Source organism: Phodopus roborovskii, unplaced genomic scaffold, assembly GCF_943737965.1.
Source record: "Phodopus roborovskii unplaced genomic scaffold, PHOROB, whole genome shotgun sequence".
Classification (NCBI taxonomy): Eukaryota; Metazoa; Chordata; class Mammalia; order Rodentia; family Cricetidae; genus Phodopus; species Phodopus roborovskii.
In genome coordinates, this window is record NW_026126408.1 from 11,535,481 (window position 1) to 11,557,059 (window position 21,579).

At 42.8% G+C, this 21,579-nt stretch overlaps 1 protein-coding gene across 6 annotated transcripts in view; it reads right to left on the bottom strand.

Moving 5' to 3' along the window:
- Nucleotides 1-21,579, bottom strand: part of Dtnb (dystrobrevin beta) — a 196,782-nt gene that overhangs the window by 28,355 nt on the left and 146,848 nt on the right. For 4 of the 6 annotated variants that reach the window (XM_051181728.1, XM_051181729.1, XM_051181727.1 and 1 more), the window contains exons 11-15: nt 19,216-19,305; nt 16,650-16,737; nt 2,946-3,031; nt 2,084-2,197; nt 173-269 (exon numbers count right to left, since the gene is read on the bottom strand). In XM_051181728.1, the coding sequence (XP_051037685.1) occupies nt 173-269; nt 2,084-2,197; nt 2,946-3,031; nt 16,650-16,737; nt 19,216-19,305 (475 nt within the window). The remainder of the gene's footprint in view (nt 1-172; nt 270-2,083; nt 2,198-2,945; nt 3,032-16,649; nt 16,738-19,215; nt 19,306-21,579) is intronic. The other 2 variants (XM_051181732.1, XM_051181730.1) reach the window with 1 other exon arrangement.

Below are 21,579 nucleotides of genomic sequence, written 5' to 3' on the forward strand. Positions count from 1 at the left end.
CTGTAACTGCTAAGGCATCTTGTAGGCTCTATGCTAATTTTGATGACTGATACCCAATCGGGCTACACTTAGGCACATTTACTTGGAAACTGTTATCAGGCCCCAAAGTAAAGCCTTGGTCCTGCGTTGTCCATTGAGAGATGCTGTGGGAGAACAGCACACAGGTTCTTACCTTTAGCAGTTTCATCAACCCCTCCAGCTGTACCATCAGCTCCCGCCTACTCTCCTGCAGCGCAGACATCCTCTGCTCCAGCTCATCTTTCCTTTGCCTGCAAGAGAGGAGGAAGGGTCTTGTCAGAAACAAAGCTTTGCTATTGGCAAGTCCTGAACATACAGGTCAAAACCAAAAGGGCATGAAATACCTACAGTCAAATCCCGCCTTGTTTTGTTTGAGACATGTCTCCTTCATCTCATGCTGACCTTAAACTCATGCTGACCTCAGTTGAGGGTGAGCCTGAACTTGTGATCTTCCTGCCTTCACTGCCCAGGTGCTGGGACTACAGGCATGCACTACCATGCTTGGGTTCATGCTATGATGGGATTGAACCCAGGGCTTTTGTGTATGCTAGGCGAACCCTTTACCAACTGAGCTACATCCTTAGCCCCACTGTTATTATCAATGTGGATGACTCTAACCAGCGTCTTTCATTGTAAGTAGTTCTGGCCAATTATTTTCATTCCCTAATCCTAAAGAAACTCTCCTATGCTTTCTCCCAAAAGTTTTCAAGTTCTGTCTTTCTGTTTAATTCATCTGCTACTGGCTTTGTGCTGTGTGTGTCCACATGTACAGACAAAACTTGCTTAGCTCAGGGATCAAATATCCCTCCTGCTATAGAACCTGCTTCTTGAAACGAGTTCCCGACTTCCCTAGCACTAGATTCCTCCCTTGGACTTGAACCCCTGCTTCTTGCTGTTTTGTGTGGCATCCCTGGACTCAGCCTGAGATGACTGAATCTGCAACACTTTTCAGGTCCTTATATCATCACCAGACACTTTCAGTAATTACAGTTCTGGCAATAGATTCCAGAAGGACAGTTTCTACTTTTCTAGTTATAAAAATAGTCACCTGTATCTGAGCTGAGCAAAGGAAGTGAAACAAGTGTGTCTTAAGCTGACAGCTGCCTCTTCCCCTCTGCTGAGGTCAGCATTTGCTTCCCCATGTGTGACAGTGAACAACGGGGCCACCAAAACCACAGCCTAACTAAATCACAAACTGAAATGAAGCTTTTTTTCTTTCTGTGATAGGATCTCACTATGCATCCATGGCTCACCTGGAACTCACTCTGTAAACCAGGCTGGCCTTGAACTCATAGGGATCCTGTCTCTGCCTCAAGTGCTGGGGCTAAAGGTGTGCACTGACATGTCCAGTCTGACATGTCCAGCCTGAAATGAAGCTGTGGGGAAAAGGACACTTGGTATGGCTGATCATATTCATCTCATGGATCTCAAGAATCTAAATGACAGGTCATAAGCAGAAAAATAATAATCATTGTTCCCTACCTAAAAGAAAGCACGGTTAAGGCTACAAAGAAAGTGCTGAGAAACTCTGCCATTCAGCTATGTGTACTCAAGATGCTAGTATATTCATAATTAAGTGTGAGGCAGGCAGAACAGTGGTGCAGGCCTATAATCCTAGCCCTGGGAAGGCTGAAGAAGGAAGATTACCACAAGTTCAAAGCCAGCCTGTACTACAGAACATTAAAAGTTCAAGGCCAGCCTGGGCTACAGAATGAGAGCCTACCTCACCCTCACTCCCTTCAAGTATCAAATGTAGAATTCTAGATGCTACCACAGAAACAGAAAGGCACACTATTCAATAATTCAGCTCTGGCAAGATCTAAGATGTCAGATTTGGTTTCTGTAATGTCTTCACTTATGGAAACACATGTGTGGAGAGGAAAATGATTTATAGGTCTGTTTACTCTCACACCATGTTCTCCAGTATGGCTGACAGAACTCGTAGGGAGTGTGCGCTGATGGTCAAGTTCTACTAATGAACAGATCCTATCCCACTAGTTTGGTTCCCCAATACAGAAATTGGCACCACAGGCTACAGTTTGGGAGCAGGTGAGTGTGTACTTACCTCAGCAAGCGCAGCTCTGCTAGCAGTGTGGGGTTCTGCTGGGCCTTCTCAGGAGTGGGCTGGGAAGCCTGCTCGTGCTCTAGCCGCAGGCGCTGGATCTCCTGCAGGATCTCTCTGGAGATGGCAAGAAGCACTGTTAGTGTTTGATGGCTTTGCTTTCCCATTAGATGTCTTTACCCCCTTAGTGCTTCCTCTATGGGTCCTATGTGGACTCCTCAACTCTTCCTCCATCCTCTCTCTCTTCGCTTGATGCTTGACTCCTGACTGGAGGCTGCTGCCATGCCCTCTCCAATGCATGCTACACAAGGCCAGTCTCCTTGTTCTGGTTTCTACCTCCCACTGCATAGTGGTGTAATGTGTAGTTCCCCAGGCCTTTTAACAACATTTCAAAGGGTGTTTTAAAATAACATGAGACAGGTTACATGTAGTGTAAAAGGCCACAATGAGCTGCTACAACAGAGAAAAATGCTACTGGGAAGGAGTGGGGTAAGGGACTGTGAGGGACATACTGGTGGGTGGGAGGAGTCCTCAGATAGACTCTCTAGAGGTAACAGATCAGGTCATAGAATAATCTGAACCAAAAGTATGCAGTGTATCTCACAGTCCTGGGCTACTCTTGTCTACTGAGGAGTCAGACAGAGCTCGGTGGTCTGTAATCCAGGCACTTGAGGTGGGGGGGGGGGCAGGAGGGTCAAGACAGCAAAGTCAACCCGTGTTACTCAGTGAGTTCAAGGTCAGCCTCAGTCTCAAGGGACTGTCTCAGAGAAGCAAAAAGAGCAAGTGAACCAGCCAAGTGGTCTGTGAGGCAATGAGGACCACCTGGAAGACAACACTGGCCGTGGGAAACGGGTCACGTTCTCACCGGTTCTTGTTCTCCAGTTCTGCAATGAGCTGTCTCTGCTGTTTGTTGGCATCAAAGTTGAAGCTGGCATCAGTGGGAGGATGGGTCTGGGGGGAGAGGATTTTGTTTTGTTTTATTTTGTTTTCCCAAATTCAAATATAAATATATATATATATATATATATATATATATATATATATATATATATAAAATTTTGAGGTTTTGTTTGCATACCATAAAACCTAGCCAACCTAACAGTCTTAGTAGATTTAAACATTTGTATAACCAACCACCACAATCCAGTTTTAGAACACGTCCCATCACCATGAAATAATCCCACAGGACAATCTGTCCTCAGATGCCACCGACACTGCTGAGTAAGCTTGAGTGAGCCCAGGCAACCGCTGGGCACTGGCAGCCTGGATTTCTACCTGGCTCTTTCCTAGAAATGTCACCCAACAGAATCATTCCGTGCATAGTTCTGGTTCTGAAGTAGTAGGAGGTTTTGGATGTCCACTTACGTTTACCCTTGCTTTCAGCTTTTAGCAACTACAGACGAAGCAGTAATGCGCTTTAACTTACAGGGTTTTGTATCACTATACACTTTCTGTTTTTACTTTGCATGTGTGTACACATGTCACTGTGGGTGTGTGTGCATGCTATGGTATGAGGTGAGTGGGCATTCGTGAGCTGCCTCTCTCCTTCTGCCATGTAGGTTCCAGGATTGCACCCAGGCTTGGTGATGAGAGCCTTTACTCAGCAACCTCACCAGCCCCAATACATGTTTTATTCCTTGCAAAAAGCATACTGACATGGAACTGCTGCACGCTAGCCCTATAAACAAGGTCTGAGGAACTTTCACACTGTTTCCTAATGTAGCTGAACCACCTTATCCTTCCTCTGACCATGACCGAGGAGTCCCATTTCGTTGTGTTTTGTTTTTTTTTTAAGCTTTGTCTTATATATTTATGTATGTGGGTGTTTTGCCTGCATATATGTCTGAGAACTTCCTGTATGCCTGGTGTCTACAGAAATCCTGGAACTAGAGTAGCAAATGGTTTAGTTACCACGTGGGTGCTGGGGGAATCGAACCCAGGTCCTCTGGAAGATCAAACAGTGATCATGACTCCTAAGTCAGCTCCAATGTCTTAGTAGTCTCACTGCAACCTGTTAAAACCTTTCTTTCTTATTTCAACATCCTTACTGTAAAGGCTGTAACTGTGAGGTTTCCTTTTAGTTAAATAAAAGTGAGCTTAATTTTATAAATCTGCCCTACTCCCTTTTTTCTCAGACAGCACCTTGTGCTGGCCTAGAATGTCATGTAGCCAAGGATGATCCTGAACTTGGGATCCTCTTTTCTCTACCACCCAAATGCTTACATAAACCCCTGGTTTATGCGGTGCTGAGGGTTGGACCCAGTGCTTTGGGCAAGAACTAACTGAATCAAATCCCTAAGGCCCTAACCTTTTAAAGTATATAGTTCAGTGGATTTTAGTGTGTTCATGAGCTGTGAAACCATCTCCACTCTCTAATTCCATCAAAGTTTTACTATTTTCCTAATCCCATGCCCATTAGCAACCATAAGATCCATTTCCGTCCGCCCTGAGAACCACCATTCTTTCTGTCTCTGTAGTTTCACTGATTCTGCAAATTAGACAGAAATACAATCTGTAGCCTTTATATCTGACTTCTTTAACTTAGCAAGACACATTCAAGCTTCACTTGTATTTCTTTTTTGTGGATAAATAATATTCTATAATATAAACATACCACATTTTTCTATCAGTTGATGTGCATTTGGGTTGCTTCCACATTTGTGTGGAAATGTATGTTCTTTCTCCAGTGGAACTGCTGAGCCGCATGCTAACTGCCTTTTGAGAGACTGATTCTCACCAACACTGTATGGCATCCCCGCTTCCTCCATATGCCTCCTCACACTTGCTCATCTTTCTGGGGAGTCTTTCCCATGGGTGTGAGGTGGTAGCTCATCATGGATTCCGTCAAGAACTGTAATTTAAGCACACTCTCAAGTGCTTAATCATTATTTGTTCTATCTTTGGAGATGTGGGTGAGATTTGTACCCTCATTAGCGCCTTTGAGAATATGGTAGAAGACACAATCATTTAGAAACAGACAAATATACACACTAGAGAGTGGGTCAGGGCCAGGGATGTAGCTCAGCTGAGATAGGGCTTGCCCTGCATACATGAAACCAACACCTCAAAAAACCAGGTGTGGTGACACAAACTCAGGTGGAGGAGGCAGGAGGATCAGGAGTTTAAGGTCATCCTCAGCTACATAGCTAGTCCAAGGCTGTGAGGATGTATCTAGACATCCCCCACCCCAATGGTACACTATTAGCCTAGGAACACAAAAGGAAAGGGGGTAATGAGGTGCTGCTTCCCTTTGACTCAGCAACTAGAACAGAAGCTCTCAATTAGGCCCTGTGCCAGTCATGCTCACTCCACAACTTCTCTGCTTTGCCTCAAGCACAACCTACAAGAAGCAGGAACCTAATACCCTGTTAGTTAAGGATTCAATAACTCTTTTCATGGGGTGTTTTCTAAATAAAAGTGCAAAACAGCACAGCCAATCTGATATTTTTTCTTTAAAAGAAAAATAAAAACAAAACCAAGATAACTTTCTTCCTTCCTTAGAAGTGTGGCCCAGCAGCCAGCTGAGCAACCATCCCATGCTGTATTTTGAATCTTGTGAGAACTTGGGTTGAGACTCACAAAGATGGCCTGGCTATGATTAATCCGTTTCTAATTTTGAAAAAAAAAGTAGAATTAAAAATCATAGTTTCTGTTAGGGTGAGGGCAGGGGAAACTACAGATCCTGGAAGGACTTGCATCAGATGAGAACAAGCACGCTTGGTATTACTCACTGGAAATGTCTAAATAACCTTTGGTACTTTTTGTGTCTGACTATATATAAACCTGGTGTGTTCTACAGTGGAGGCTGAAGTAAGAATCCACAGCCATTAGCAGAGATCCCTAACATTCTTTAGCTCCCAACAGAAGTGGGCAAGCAAAAATCTGTGCAGATAGAATGGTGCTGGGATTTCTCACCTGCCTGGACTCACAGACCCCCATCCCAGCCCAGTGAGTGTCTAGCATGCCCTGTCTACTTTGATCAAAATGTAAATATAAGTGGTGATGCACACCTTCAACCTCAGCACTCCAGAGGCAGAGGCAGGCAGATCTCTGTAATTTCTTGGTTGGCCTGTTCCACAGAGTGATTTCCAGGACAGTCAACATAGTGAGACCTTGTCTTAAAAATCAAAACCGAAAAAGCAAATATAGCCTAGGTGCTCTCCTCTGAGTGTGACCTATTGCTTCCTGTGTTAGACTGTAATCCCCACTGTGAGGTACTGAAGAGGGAGGAAACTCCAGGGACCATGTTATTTTTGGACAGGACTTTCAAGAGGCAATCAGGACTTGAAGAGGTCTTTAGGATAGAGACTTCATGACCTGATCTTGGTGGTTTCCCCAGGGCTGAATTCCATAGGACATATACACATTCATCTCTGTCCCCTGCCATATTATGCTCTGGGGCCTTCCCTTAAGAGGACCACCACCAGATACTGGTCCTTGAACTACCAGAACAGAGAACCCAAATAAACCTTTTTTCTTTATCAATACCTTGCCTTAGGTATTCTAGCAATGAAAATGGGCTATTACATATTATATAAAGGACACATTTATTATTTATTTGCAATCTCAAACACTATGAGGCTCCATATAAATAATAGTCATGATATAAATAAAACAAAGGCAAGTTTCCCTTCCTGAAATATTGTCTGTTTGTTTCAGAGGCTAAGACAGAAGCAGAATGATTAGTTCATAAAGACACAGGATACACAGTCTAGAAGAGACTCTAGATAATTTCCTCCAAGAACGAAATCAATTTATTCATTTCCCGGCTCCTCAGTGTCCAGACACTATTCAAGCTAGAGATGCCGGGGTGAATGGGAGACCATTCTCACCTCGTGGAGCTAACATTACACTGGGGGCAGATCAGAAACCAAAAAAATTAGAAATAAGTAAATAAACACACGCCAGCTGTAACCAGCACAGGAAGAAAGGGCGAGGTTCCTCCAGTGAGGTGCTTCTGAGCATGCGCAGCGAGCCAGAACTCGGGAAGAGCATGCAGGGTGAAAAGGCTGGCACTGGGGCAACTGGCCCTGCTGAGCAGTTTAAGGGCTCAGTGAGAAGAATTTGGCAGTCACGAGTTTATCAGTTCCCATGCAGTCACTTCAGCACAGAACTGAAAAAGGAAGGGGGTGGTGTGAGCGCTTCATGGAAAGGAGACAAGATGCTCTTAGAAGACCTCATCGTGATATGCGTGAGCATACGTAAAGCATACATAAAGAAGTGCTGAGACATTTGCATCATGTTCATGGTTCCTCATGCTAACCTACTTAAAAAAATGAACATTTTAAGCAGACAATAGGAACATAAATCTATTTCCATAAGCTCACTAATTTGTCATGAGACTCTGCCACATTTTCTTCCTCTAAGCGCCATATTCTTTCTTGTTGCTTAAGTATCTTAATGCAAAATGCCTGTCATACTTCATAATTCAGCAAACAGCTCTTTAAATATTTAAAACCAACCTGTGATCAGCTGGCCAACCTCTCATTCATGGAGGAAGGCATCTATTACACAGCAAGTCCTTTAACCAGAGCCTAACCTCTTCCCTCCCTTCCTGCTACCCAGAAAGCCTCCTAGTGAGGAAAATGGCCAGACCTGGGGCTGTGGAAGGGGACCCGAGATGCTCAAACAAAACCCTGTGCAGTGGCTTAGACCAGTAATCTCAGTACCAGGGAGGCTGAGACAGAGTGATTACCACAAATGCAAAGCTAGCCTGAGCTACACAGTGAGTTCCAGGCTAGCCTGGACACAGTATAAGACTGTCTCGAACACAAAGGCTACAAGATGACTCAGAGGTTAAGAGCACTGGCGAGTTTAGTTCCCAACCCCCACTCCAGTGTCGAAAAGATCTTAAATCCTCCTCTGATGCATACATGCAGACAAAACCCTCATACACAAAAAATGTTTTTAAATCTAAAAAGGAAAAAATAAAAAGAACAAATAAGAAGATGGAGAAATTATGAGTACCTTTGCATCAAAAGCTTTTCAGGACTTTAAGAAAACTTGCACAAAACTAAAAGGTGGATGCCTCACCCCCAGTCTCAGTAGAACTGGCTGAACTTTAACCACGAAGTTCTAGAAATCCTGTCTCCACTGTTCTGGTTTTTTTTTTTTTTTTTTTTTCCATAGGATCCCAACTTCACCGGTGGAAAACAACCCCTCACTTTGAATTTGATTGATTCAGGCTTGCAACTTTTCAGCTGTTTACATTTTGTTTTGAGTTTAAAGAAAAAAGAAAGAAGGAAGGAAGGAAGGAAGGAAGGAAGGAAGGAAAGAAGGAAGGAAGGAAGGAAGGAAAGAAGAAAGATGTAGGAGCCAGTCTGAGATGCAGGAGTCTGCAGAGGTCAGAAGAAACCTCCTCATACTTCCGACAACTGGAACTGAGATGGTTGTGAGCTGCCACGGAGGTGCTGGGAACCAGGTCCTTTGCAAGCAGCCAGTGCTCTGAGCCACTGAGCCCTCTCTCCAGCTCCAGCTAAGAATGTTTTAAACTACTAATTTCAGGGACCACTTCTAAAGATTCTCATAACTGGTCTGGGGTAATATAGCCTGGGCATTGGGAGGGTGAACTCACAAACATCTGCCATGTTAGACATCTTTTAAATCAGCCAAAGGCAACAATTTCAGTTTCTATGCTGACCCACTGAGTTCCTCTCCAGTTTGACCCTAGGTATATACTTTTTCTCTTTAAGCCATGCTTTGTCCTTCAATAGGCCCTTCATCAGCCTACTAGACTAGGAAAAAAAGAAAGAAAGAAAGAAAGAAAGAAAGAAAGAAAGAAAGAAAGAAAGAGAGAGAGAAACTTATCAAGATTTAGTCACTCCTGAATAAAAGCTAATCTCTGGATTTATTTAAATAAAAACCGGAACCCTCTGAAACTTGGTTGGTCTGCAACAGGTGGAAAAAGACATACTTAGGTTCCTGCACACAGAGTGTACACTGGCTCACGCACATAAATATCATAAATATATTTCTAAGTTGTCAGCTATTTCACTACGCAGACAATGTTTGCAGCACTGCTAGAGCAGTCAGAACTGACTTCCTGCAATAGACAAAAACCCAGCATCGCAGAATGTCTCCTATAAGCTTCTGGTTTTGTTTTTAAGATTTTTTTTTTAAATGTGTATGAGTGTTTTTGCCTACATGTATGTCTATGCACCACATGTGTGGCAGTGGAGGTCAGAAGGGGGAGTTGGGTCCCCCAGAACCTGCCAAATATGGGTGCTGGGAAGCAAATCCAGGTCCTCTGAAAGAGTGACCCAGTGCTCTTAACCACTGGGACATTTCTCAAGCATCCTCTCCTCTCCTCTCCATTCCCCATCCTTCCTTCCTTCCTTCCTTCCTTCCTTCCTTCCCTCCCTCCCTCCCTCCCTCCCTCCCTCCCTCCCTCCCTCCCTCCATTCCTTCCTTCCTTAAGGCATAGACTGGTAAAGACTGCTCAGTGTGTGAAGGTACCTGCTGCCAAACCTGATGACAAGTGTTCAGTCTTTGGGACCCACATGGTGAAAGAAGAAACTGAATCTTACAAGTACTTCTATGGCTGCTACACCTCCCCCAAATAAACAAACAAACATAACAATTTTTAAAAGCAAATCAATTTAAATCCCAGCCCTTGGGAGGTAGATATAGAAGGATAATGAATTGGCTTCATATCAAGTTTGAGGCCAACCTGGGGTACATGAGACACTGTCTCAAAAAACCCCAACACAAACAATAACAAAATAACCCACGATTAGCAAAAACACTGGTAATATGTTTCTTAAACCACCAATGTTGTAAAGGTACCAGGTGATCTTCAGTAACACATGAAGTCATACAGACTTGTCTTTACTCTCAAGTCTAGAAGGGACCTTCAGTAAGGTGATTCAACTTTGATGTGCCTGTTTTCTCATTGTAAATCACACTAGGAATCTTATTTACCTCCTAAAGTTGTCTTGAGGACCAGGTAAGACATTCAGGCCAGGAGCTGGAGAGATGGCTCAGTAGTTAAGAGCACTAGCTGCTCTTCCAGAGGACTGGTTCAGCATCCACAATAGGAAGCTCCTACCTGGTAACTCAGACTCCAGGAGATTCTGATGCCCTCCCTCATTAAGAACACACATGCATGCATGCATGAACACACTTGTGCACGTACACATGTACACACACGTACACACACGTACACACACGTACACACACGTACACACACACACACGTACACACACACACACACACACACACACACACACACACACACACACAGCATGGACTACAGAGTAACCCAGTTCCAGCCTAGGCTATGTAGCAAGACTGTATATGTCGGGTGTGGAATAGGGGAGGGGAACTTTAAAAATGGAGAATGAAGGCTCCATTTGACAGTTAAGAAGAGTGGGATCCACTTAGACTGCAGTCTCATACATTAGCACCCTCTCAGGTTCAGGAGTCTCATAGACCTTTACGGAGGTGGAGACATATTGGACAGATACAGGGTAAGAAACAAGTCCCTTTGGCTGAACACAACAAATACTATATGTCTAAGGCAAGTAGACAGCAAGTCAGATGTAGCCTAGTATGCATTTCTGCAACCTCCTAAAAAAGAGATCAGTGGCTTTAACCTTTACGTACCTGACAGGATAAGCCAAAGAGATGTCCCCGAGAGCCACTACATTGTCTCTGTACCCCTGGTCATTCCGTACACAACCCTACCTCCTAGAGGATAAGTGGAGGGTTATGGGTTATTAACCTCTCCCCAGAATCCAATAATGCTGTTTAAGATGGTGTTTCCCAGGCTGGCTGTAAATCAGAAGACAGTGAATTTTCTTCCTTTGTTTTTTTCTTCAGTAAAGACAGATGGGCCCTAAACCTACAGGTTCTCATTCAGTAGGTCAGAGGCAAAGCCTACACATTTTAAAGTGCTTCACACATGATCATATTATGAGGCCAGGTTTTGCAGTGACTGTTTTATCCGGGCTTGAAGTCATTATGAGTATGCAAAAGTCAGCATAGATACTGGTGGTCCCTAAATTCTGAGAGGACACAAGGATGCCTCCAGCAACTGTGACAATGAGGCTATGAAGGGTGAGGTCAGCTATGGAGAAAGCCTCTCAGAAATGTTTAAACGTGAGGGAGAAGGGCTCCTTTTCACCTTTTCTGTATTTTCTCCCCATGAGGCAATCCTTAAAAGTAAACAATCAGATGACACCCAGTGATGGGTAAGTGACAGAATTAATAATCTGCTGTAACTGTTATGACTCACCACACATTACAGGTTTTTCATTTCCTTTTTTTATTTTATTTTTTTATTTTTTGAGTCTTAGGCACTCGAGGAAAACAAATGAGTTCTCCTGGCACATCTAAGACACCCATAGTGCCTCTTTTCACATGTCAGCCTGAGGTGTGCATGGTCTGTCATGCACCCAGGGTGAAGCTGCCCAATGGCTGCTGGGGAAACACTCTCCAGGGTTCGTGCTGCCTGCACAAATGATTGACCAGCCTCTCTTTGTGGAAGAAGGTCTTTGAGAGAAATCAATACAAAGCCTATCTATCTGGCAGGCTATAAACAAACTCTTCAGAGCATTATACCCACTTTATGCAAAGCACTTGATTCAGGGTGAGATTAGAGGATTAGGGGTTTTGTGTCAGGCAGATACCCGTGAAGAAGAATCCTTGAGAGGCCTGATATTTAGAAGATAACCATACTCAGCAAAATAAACCAAGATGAAAGTGTCCCCTTCATCTCTTGGCCTCCAGCTCATCTGCACAGAGATCACTTTCATGGCAATTCAATGCCAGGCCATGGAAACCAGCAGGTGTAAACATCCTTATCTGGGTTCATGGCAAAGGAGACGAGGACCTTGGGGTGAAAAGGCTTTGCCTCTTATTTACAGTATTTTAAAGCACCATGTAAGGTCAACAAGGCTATCTAACAGCATTAAGCACACTCACTGGAATCCAGCCACAGCCATGGTACAGCCCATCTCAACTCACTGAGCCATGGATCTTAATTTCTAAAGTCACTTGAGGGGCTGTGACCCACCGAGGGCACATGTAAGGTTCACCAGCCGCTTCCATGCTGCTTTGCATTTTCCCTAGATTGTTGTTTCTTCTATGCTGTTTGTCCCATTCCACCAACCTTCAGAGCTGCAATATGGAGTCAGATAATTGACCCAATGTTAGATTGGCAGGAAAAAATCCAAAGGGATTGTTTTTGGGGGTGAGCACATTGAGAATCTTCATTAGCAGCTTTGGCAACAAGTCTGCCCACGGAGAAGGAACCCTAACTGGGTACACACTGTCAAATCTGATGATGTTGCTTCTGCTTTGCTTCATTTCTCTGCAGTCCTAGTCTCCAGGCCCTGCCACTTCCACCCTTGGAGACCTGTACTAAAGCTGGATTAGTTCTGGGAATTCCTGGCTCTTTGTACCTGGCAGAGTCTGAGAGTCCATGGTGTTTGGTTCCATTCATCTTTCTTTTCACCTCATTCTTTTTTGTTAATTCTTTTCATTCAGAACCTTAACCTTCAACATGAAATTATCAATGCATGAGAGATAAGAAGGGCACCCTCCTCTCAGCTCAGCCACTCACAGACTGCAACCTTGGGTTTTTAACTCTCAGGCCACAGGAAACAGGGAGTGTTTTGATAATCAATTAGCTAAGATATGCAAGGCACTTAGGATAATGACTGCCACCTAGAACACATTCAGTAAGTGTGAGCCATTAGTACTACTGTTTAACATGCGTCACACTGTGACCTTTCCAAGCCCACTGGGCTCTTAACTAGTTCTTTTCAGGAAGTAATGATACTCAACTGTTTTTCCCTCTAAGGAATATTCTTAAGGTTTGTCAAAAACATCAGCAACATAGGATATACGCAGGCATTTTATCTTTGAATAAAGCCTTTTCTCACTTATGAAAAACTATCCCATTGTTGCTAAGGAGAAATTGCCAATCCTTTGTAATCAGTATGTTCTCTCTTACTCTCGAGGTCCTAGGGATTGAGGCAAGCAACCGTGCACAGGGAAAGCACAACATACTAAGAAACTAAGCGGCAGCGTCCGGCACTTTCATTCTTGATTCTGAGAAGTTCCTGAGGATTCTTGTCTTATATAAATTCTGGAAAAATTTAACTATTGGCTCTAACCCTAATTCTGAAGTGTTTGGATTCCAATTAGATGAATGTTGGTTCTTTCAATGTCACCTCTGAATATAATAGTTCATATTTTCCAACTCTTTGTTGTGTTTTGGAAGTTTTTCTATTTTTTCCTCTTTTGAGCTGGGGTCTCATGTAGCCCAGACTAGCCCAGTGTAGGTGAAGATGATTGTGACCTTTGGAATTTTGGATGTGCTGCATATCCCAGGATTGCTGGGATTCCCTATATAGCTCAGGCTAACCTTGAACTTGCAGCAGGGTTATAGCACAATCCCCCCTGTCTCAAGTTTTGGAAATTTTTCTTAAGTACATTTTCTAGCTCACAAATCTTATTTTTAAGTCTGCCTGATATTTCATCAACACATTTTTTAAGCAAAAAAATTTATCCTATTTTCTGTGTGTGCTTGTGTTTCTGTGTATGGATTTGTGCACATGCGTACAGGTGCCTACAGAGGCCAGAAATAGACACTGTAGTTATAGGCAGTTGTGAGCTGCCTGATGTGGCTTCTGGAACCTGAACCCCAGTCCTCTGCAAGAGCAGTAAGTGCTCTTAACTGCTGAGGTGTCTCTCTAGCACCTCCCCTCCCTGGAGTTTTTAACATCAATAACTAATAAAAGAGAAATTTGGGGACTGGAGAGATGTCTTAGCTGTTAAGAGCACTGATTGTTCTTCAAGAGGACCCAGGCCTAGTTCCCAACATCTACCTGATGGCTAACAACCATCTGTAGTTCTAGTTCCAGAGGATCTAATGCCTTCTTCTGGCCTTCACCCACACATGGTACACAGTTGGGACAGGTCCAAGAACAGAACTGAGAATTCTGAGTGCTTCTGAGCAAACTCCAAGGAAACAAGACAAGAGTCTTGTGACCTTCAGTTTCTTAAAAAAACACAAAATTGTTTTAGGATTATGCTTTTGTATCCCTCCCAGGTGTAGTGGGGAGGAGTGAGTTTATTTCAAATTACATATCATAACTATCTATTGTTATTTGTTTATATGCCTCTATAGAAAAACATGGTTTCATATGTGCTGCTTGTCTGCCAAATGTGGCATGTGCTTGTGATTGGACGCTTTGCTCTGTAATTCCTCTTAACCCTTAGAGTATAAATTGTCTGATACACTGAATAAAACTGTCTACTGCATAAGACTTTAGACCTCCTCATTTATGGGCTCTGTTATTCCAGATCCTACTACCTTTAGAGCAATAGCAGAACACAGATACAAATGTAGGCAAAAACAAAAACTATATATATCTGTATACATGAAATGAAATCTTAAAAAAAAAAAAAATTCCCCTTTCCTGACAGAATTGCTTTTGTGCTATTGTTGGGAGTCTATTTTATACCTACTTTACCTGTTGCCTTGGTTTATGTGTCTATCTTTTGACTAAACCTCCGTGTTTCTGTTTGTTGAATTCATTCTATAGACCAGGGTAGCTCTCAGACTCACAGAGATCCACCTGCCTATGCCTCCCAAGTGATAGAAAGGCATGAGCCACCACGCCTGGGCTAAACCCCATTTTCTTGATTATTAGCACTTCATAGTAGATCTTGGTTTCACCTAAGGTGACATTGACAGCTCTGTTCTTTTTCAAGACTGATATATTTTCACTAGTTTCTATGATAGTGTTTGAATGCTTGGCCCAAAGGAGGTGTACTATTAGGGGGCGTGGCTTTGTTGAAGTGGGTGTGGCCTTGTTGGAGGAAGTATGTCATTGTGGAGGCAGGCTTTGAGATCTCCTATATGCTCAAGCCATGCCCAGTGTGACACTCTCCTACTGACTGCGGATCAAGATACAGAACTCTCAGCTCCTTCTCCAACACCATGTCTGCCTATATGCCATCATGTCCTGCCATAATGATAATGGGCTAAATCTCTGAAACTGTGAGCCAGCCCCAATTAAATGACCATGACCATAGAGTTACTAAACATATTTTAAAATGAGCATGTCACAGTAGCTTATGCTTAGTCTACCCAGTGAGTTAGAGGCCAACTAAGGTTATATTCTTTGATTCCTAAACCCCAATCCCAACCCAAACCAAACCTAATACTCGCTGGGCTGACTGGTATTGATTCTGTAAGTCAGTTTGAAGATATATACTTATGTCAGCACCAAATCTTTCTGTCAACAACATGTCACACCTCTCAATTTACACATGCTCTCTTTAATTCCTTTTAGCAAAATATTATACCTTTCGGTCTTAAATCCCTTTCATTATTATTAACCTTCTTGTTGGTGGTGCTGGAGACTGAATGCAGGGCAAGCACGCTAGCACTGAGACATACAATCCCAGTGCTCTTCAGATACCCTTTATCTTGTAGTTCTACTGTAAAGTGTTTGCACAGGTTCTACAGCACTCTCCAGAGATGATCATGTTACTTTCAAAGAAATATTTTTTCTTCTTTTCAGGACTTACACTTCGTGTTACACTGGCTAGGTCTTCTAATGTAACTGACTATAAAAAGAGGAGGACATATGGGAAGGATTGTTCTGGGATTTAGTCTTTAAATGTTGACACTAGCTGGAGGTTTTTGTGTAGGCATTGCTCAGGGGAGGAAAGCTGTCCTATGTCAGATGCCTCTTCTGCATTTACTAAAATGATCTTACAAATTTCTTCTTTAAATTATTAATGTGAATTACATTGATTAATTTAGTATAGTATATATATTTGCATTCCTTGAATAAATTAAACTGACCACGGAGTATTAGCCCTTTCACAATTCTCCCTATCCTTTAAGCATGATAGATTCAACCATAAAGTCATCGTAGAATAGAGTTTTCTTTGTAGGGAATTAATTATAAATTTAACTTCTTTAACAAACATTTAACTGATTTATTTTTTTGCTAATTTTGATTGTATTTTATTTTTGTGTCTTTCAAAAATACACACATTGCATCTTCGTTAACCTTTTTTTGTTGTTGTTAATTTTTTTGAGACAGGATTACATTGGGCAGTCTTGGCTGGCCTGGAATTTGCTTTGTAGATCAGGCTGGCTTCAGACTCACAGAGTTCTACCCACCTCTGCTTTCCTGCATGCTGGGATTAAAGGCATTCATTACCATACCTGACTGGGTTATTAGTTATTTCCCATCATACTTTCAATTTCTGTAAGATATGTAGTGATGTTCTTTCCTTCATCCCTGATATTGGGAATCTGTATTGCCTACTTTTCCCTTGATCAATATTGTTAGGAGTTTACACTAAATGTATTAATATTTTTAAATAACTAAATTCTAAATAAATAACTAAATTCTTCTTGATCTGTGTTTCAAAGAGAATATTACAGATACTTACTTCATTCCCTTCCTACACATTTCCCCACCTTCTATTCCCTAGCAACAGTGTCTTCTGAATGTCACAATTACTAGTCTCCTAAGTAATATGCATATTCAAATAATGCTTCACTCTGGCACTCTCCTGGGGTCCTCCATTCACTTACCATGTTTCCTGCCTCTGCAGCCAGTCGGGCAGCATAGCGAGCTATAAGCCGGTGCTCCTCATCCAGTCGGCTAGGACTGTCCAGGACACTGCCAAAGAGATAAAATTCAATAGGTGTCTATTAGACATCTCTAATTCTTGTTCTGTTCCTCAAGGGAAAAGGCTTATAACTAAGAATGATAACAACAAGTAGACATCTCGGTCACAGACACTAAGACTTCTCAGACAAGAGGATCTAGGGAAATAATGAAGCTGCAAATATCATCTCCACACATCCACATCAGCAAAAGGGCAATTTCTTTCTGAATGAAGGGCTAAAAACATCCTGCAAAGATCTGAGACAGGGATTTGTAACCAAATGTTTGGGGAAACATTTAGAGTTGGTCTTGAACAACAACAACAAAAAAGAGTTAAGAAAACTATGGGACCTTAAAAACATAGGACTGAGAAAATACTTGACACTGGCTGAAGGAAAAAGGAGAATCCCAGCCAGGGTGGGCCAAGAAGACTGTCAAGCTGGAAAGAGTCCATGGTATGAGACACACACTTTCTCCTGTCCTACAATGCTCATTTCACTCATGGGCCCAGTTTGAAGTAAACTAACCCATCCTCATCTACCTCCCTCCTCTCCGTTTTTTTTTTTTTTTTTTTTTTTTTGGGGGGGGGGAGGGGAGATGAGTTATTTCTGTGTTGCCCAGACATAGCTCCCAATTATCCTGCCTTAGTTTCCCTAAAACAGGGATTACAAGTGTCATGGACTGGGGAGATGGCTCTGAGGTTAAGAGCACTGGCTGCTCTTCCAGAGGTCTTGAGTTCAATTCCCAGCAACCATATGGTGGCTCACAACCATATATAATGAGATCTGGTGCCCTCTTCTGGTGTGCAGGCAGATATGTGGACAGAACACTGTATACATAATAAATAAATCTTAAACACACAAATGTGTGTCACTGTGTCCTGTCTCATCCATTATTGTAACAGTGTAAGGATCCATGCAGATGAGGTACCAGATAAAATGGTACCTGATAAAAGAAAATCAGCTCCACAAATATAGCTAACTGTATATTATTATTATTATTATTATTATTATTATTATTTTATTTAGTCAGGCTCCTCTTATTCCATAGCCCAGGCTGGACTTGAATTCACAGTAACCTTCCTTGCCTCTGATCCTGCATGCTGGGATTATGGACATAAGCCACCAGGCCCACTAAGAAACTTTAGAGAGACAGGGATGATGATGACTTGACCAGAGCAACATGGCAAGAGGATCATAAATTTAAGGTATGCCTGGACCACAAAATGAGTTCAAGGACAGCCTGGGTGATCTACTCCCAAATGAAAAGTAAAAAGGGCTAGGGACCTTGCTCAGTGGTCACGTACTTGCCTAGCACATGTGAAGCTCCCAGGTCAATCTCTAGTGCCATGAAATATAACAAAACACACCAAACCAATTACTGGTTTATTTTTATCTGTTCTAGTTGACTTATAGTTTTAGAATCAGCCAAGAAATTTCTGATTCCTTCAAGGCAGTGTGGGGATCACTTCCTTACACTGTAGCTCATAGAGGGCGCAGTACTCATCCATTCCTCCTGCTCTGTCTGAACCAATGGCCACCAATCCTTTTTCAGGGACTTGAGGATGATAGCTAAATCTACCATAGACTCATGGGCTGATGGATCAGGTAGCAGTCTCTGCAGTTTTTTGCTATTGCGTTACCACAGCCCTTCTCAAGCACACCAGTCCTTTACTGACTAAACGTTTCTCATCCTGCCTGAGATAAACACTGCTGCTCTCACAACTGCAAGGCTGGGACAAGTACACAGACTGTGTACTTGTAATCTGTGTAATGGGAGATTCTCTGCAGAGTATGCTATTATCAGCTCCTTTCTCCCTCCCACTGGAGAAGTCCATCAAACCCACCTGGGAGTTTATAGGATCTGACTGTTCCCCCAGGACTTTAAGGAGAGGGAAATGCCCCTAAACAAAGCTGCTGCTTAGTCAAACTGGTGACTGGAAATAGTATGAAATGCAACAGTTAAAAAAGTCCTTTACATTCAGTGTTTTACTTTTGTCTTGTGTGTGATGTGCATGCATGCATGTGTGTTGGCAGGCTACCATGGCATGCCAGTGGAGGTTGGAGGACAACTTTTCAGAGCTATTCTTTCTACCAACTGGGTTATCACATTCATCTCTAGGGCTTTTATCTGCTGAGCCATCTCCCTGGCCCCAAACAGTCCTTTTCATATGTGCATTTTCCTTAATGACAACTGCTGAAGTAGAAAGTTCCAGCTTTGGCACTCCTCTGGTGTAACCAGCAGAGACTGTGCCTTATTGTAGAGGAGATCTTTTAACTCCACACTGAGGTGAGTACCGGGCTTGGCCAGGCTCCTTCTCTTGCAGAAGTCAATGCTTTGGCGATTCTCTGCCAATCCCAGCTGGTAGTTGTTCAATCATACCACACATGCAGAGCTGCTCCAGCTGGCAACCCCAGGCACCAGATCTCACCCCCTCCCTCAGAGCAGCCTTGGCTGTGCTCGTGTGCTGCTGCTGCTCTACCAACTAACCGTGTGCAGTGCTGCAGACGGGCCACATAGGAGGCTATCAGCGCATGCTCATCGGCCAAGAGACTGGGCATGTCCTGGCTATACTGTAACCTGGGAATGATGGAAGCAAAGACAGCAAGCGTGACACAAGTACAGAGGGAGAAATGAACATGGATTAAACCCATAAACTTAAAAGAAGACACAAACAAATCACGATAAAGAAAATAATAAAACCACAATGCATAATGGAATATGGTGCTAGGTCATGGAGGCCCACCCCACTACAACACAGCAGTCTTTTCTGTTTTGTATTTGGTTGACTGGAACATGTCCTGAAGGAAGAACCCTGCTCCCAAGTTCTGCCTAGGTTGTGGGCTTTAGGATAGAACTACTTTTTAAGAAAAGCCTCTGGCAAAAAACAAAAGCAAAAACTAAGCACAGTCAATCTACTGATTCCTGAGTGACAACATAATGGTATGCTTTTATGGTTTTTTTCTGCACTTAAGAATTTCCAGTGTTACACAGCAAGCACACTACCTTCCAGCTGAAGTACCTTTCTATTGAGATGCAAGAATCCTCACAGAAGGAGCGTTTGATGAACACCTTAAGAGTTGAGTCTAACAATATGACAGAGCAGTGGGGCTCTCTCCTACAGATATATGGGCAATCCATATGCATGTGGGCTTAAAAACAGCAACGTTTTAGCTACAGGAATGATAAAACTGAAGAGTAATCTAACGATTGCTCCCCATGCACCTATCACTAAACTTGAACAAACCTCGACACTCAATCAATCCTATTTTACTCTATAACCCTCCTTTTCCAACTTTATTTTTTTTGTAATTGCATTCATTCGTTTTGGGGGTGGTGATATGGCATGGTGTATATATGGAGGCCAGACACTCAGCTCTCTTCACCAAGTAGGCCCCAGCTATCAAGTTCCAGTCATCAAGCTTGGCAACTTTTCCTCACTGGGCCATCTTGCAGGCCCCTCCCCCTTAGTCACCTTCTTCTTGTACTAAGGTGACTAAGCACCAGGATCTAATCATATTAGATCTCAGGCAATTTTTACCTGGGGAACCCTGTCTATGCGTCTATGAGACAGTGAAAGCACTTCATAGAATCTCAACTAATCTGCATCTAATGATTTTGACAGTGTTCTAATGTCTGAAGCCCATTTCAAAATTTTCAGATCTTATAAAATGTCCATTTTAGGAAAAAAAAATCATTCAAAGTAGGTTCTCACTACATTTGGTTGATATGTCTTGTTAATGTTTGTGTTTGATTAACACATTTCTGTTTTTTAATCCAGAACAGTTCTCCTTTTCCCCGGCTTCTTTACTATGTTTGTGAAGAAACCAAGATACCTTGTGGAATACTCCACATTCTTGGTTTCATTGGCTGCTTTCTGTGGAATTTGTTTTTCTATTCTCTGTGATTACATCTGGATGCTTAAGTTTTTGCTCTTGTTTGTTTTGAGAAAAGACAAGAATTTGGTAGTCTCTTCATTCTTCAGCAACATTCAAAATGATGTCTTTTGCAGACTTAGGGATGGTATTTTTGGCCATATTGCTTCATGGTCACCTACCCCCTCCATCAGCCTTTTATGTTATGGTTGTAGCGCATGCGAATATGCGCGAGTGTGTGTACGTGCGTGTGCGGTGTGTGTGTGAAGGTCTGACTTGCCTAGAGCTCAATTCATAGACCAGACTGGCCTTGAACTCAGAGATCCGCCTGTCTCTGCCTCCCAAGTTTGGGATTATCGGTGTATTAGGTGTTTTTAGTTTTATTTCTATTTTTAATTATGTATAAGTGTAAGCATGAGTTGTGCATATCAGTATAGTGCGTTGGAGCCCAAAGGAGGATACTAAATCTCCTGGAGCTGGATTTACAAGCAATTGTTAGCTGACCAAAGTAGGCTAGTTGGTCTACAAGGATTCTTCTGTCTCTACTTCTGATCTTATAGCAGGTGTGCTGGATTACAACCATGCACCTTTCCATCTGCTTCTTCATGGATCCCAGGGATGCTCCTGCAGCAAGTACCCTGAATTTCCCTTTTTTAAAAGCACACAATAATTTGAATGAGAAATGCCCCCTCATTGTCTCAGGCATTTGAACACTTGATCCCCAGTTGGTGGTGGTTTTTTGGTTTGATGTTTAGGTGGCTCAACACCAGCACAGCAGCACTTGGGAGGCAGAGGCACCACCAAGGACAGGCTTTACTAGTAAAAGCCTCTGTTTGCTCTCTCTGCTCCAAGCCTGCATTTGAAGATAGGTGCTCTCAGTTTCTGGTGCCTGCTGCTTGCCGATATGCCTCCTCGGAAACTGTGAGCCAAAACCTCTTATATAATAAATTTCCTGGGTCATGGTATTTCATCGCCACCA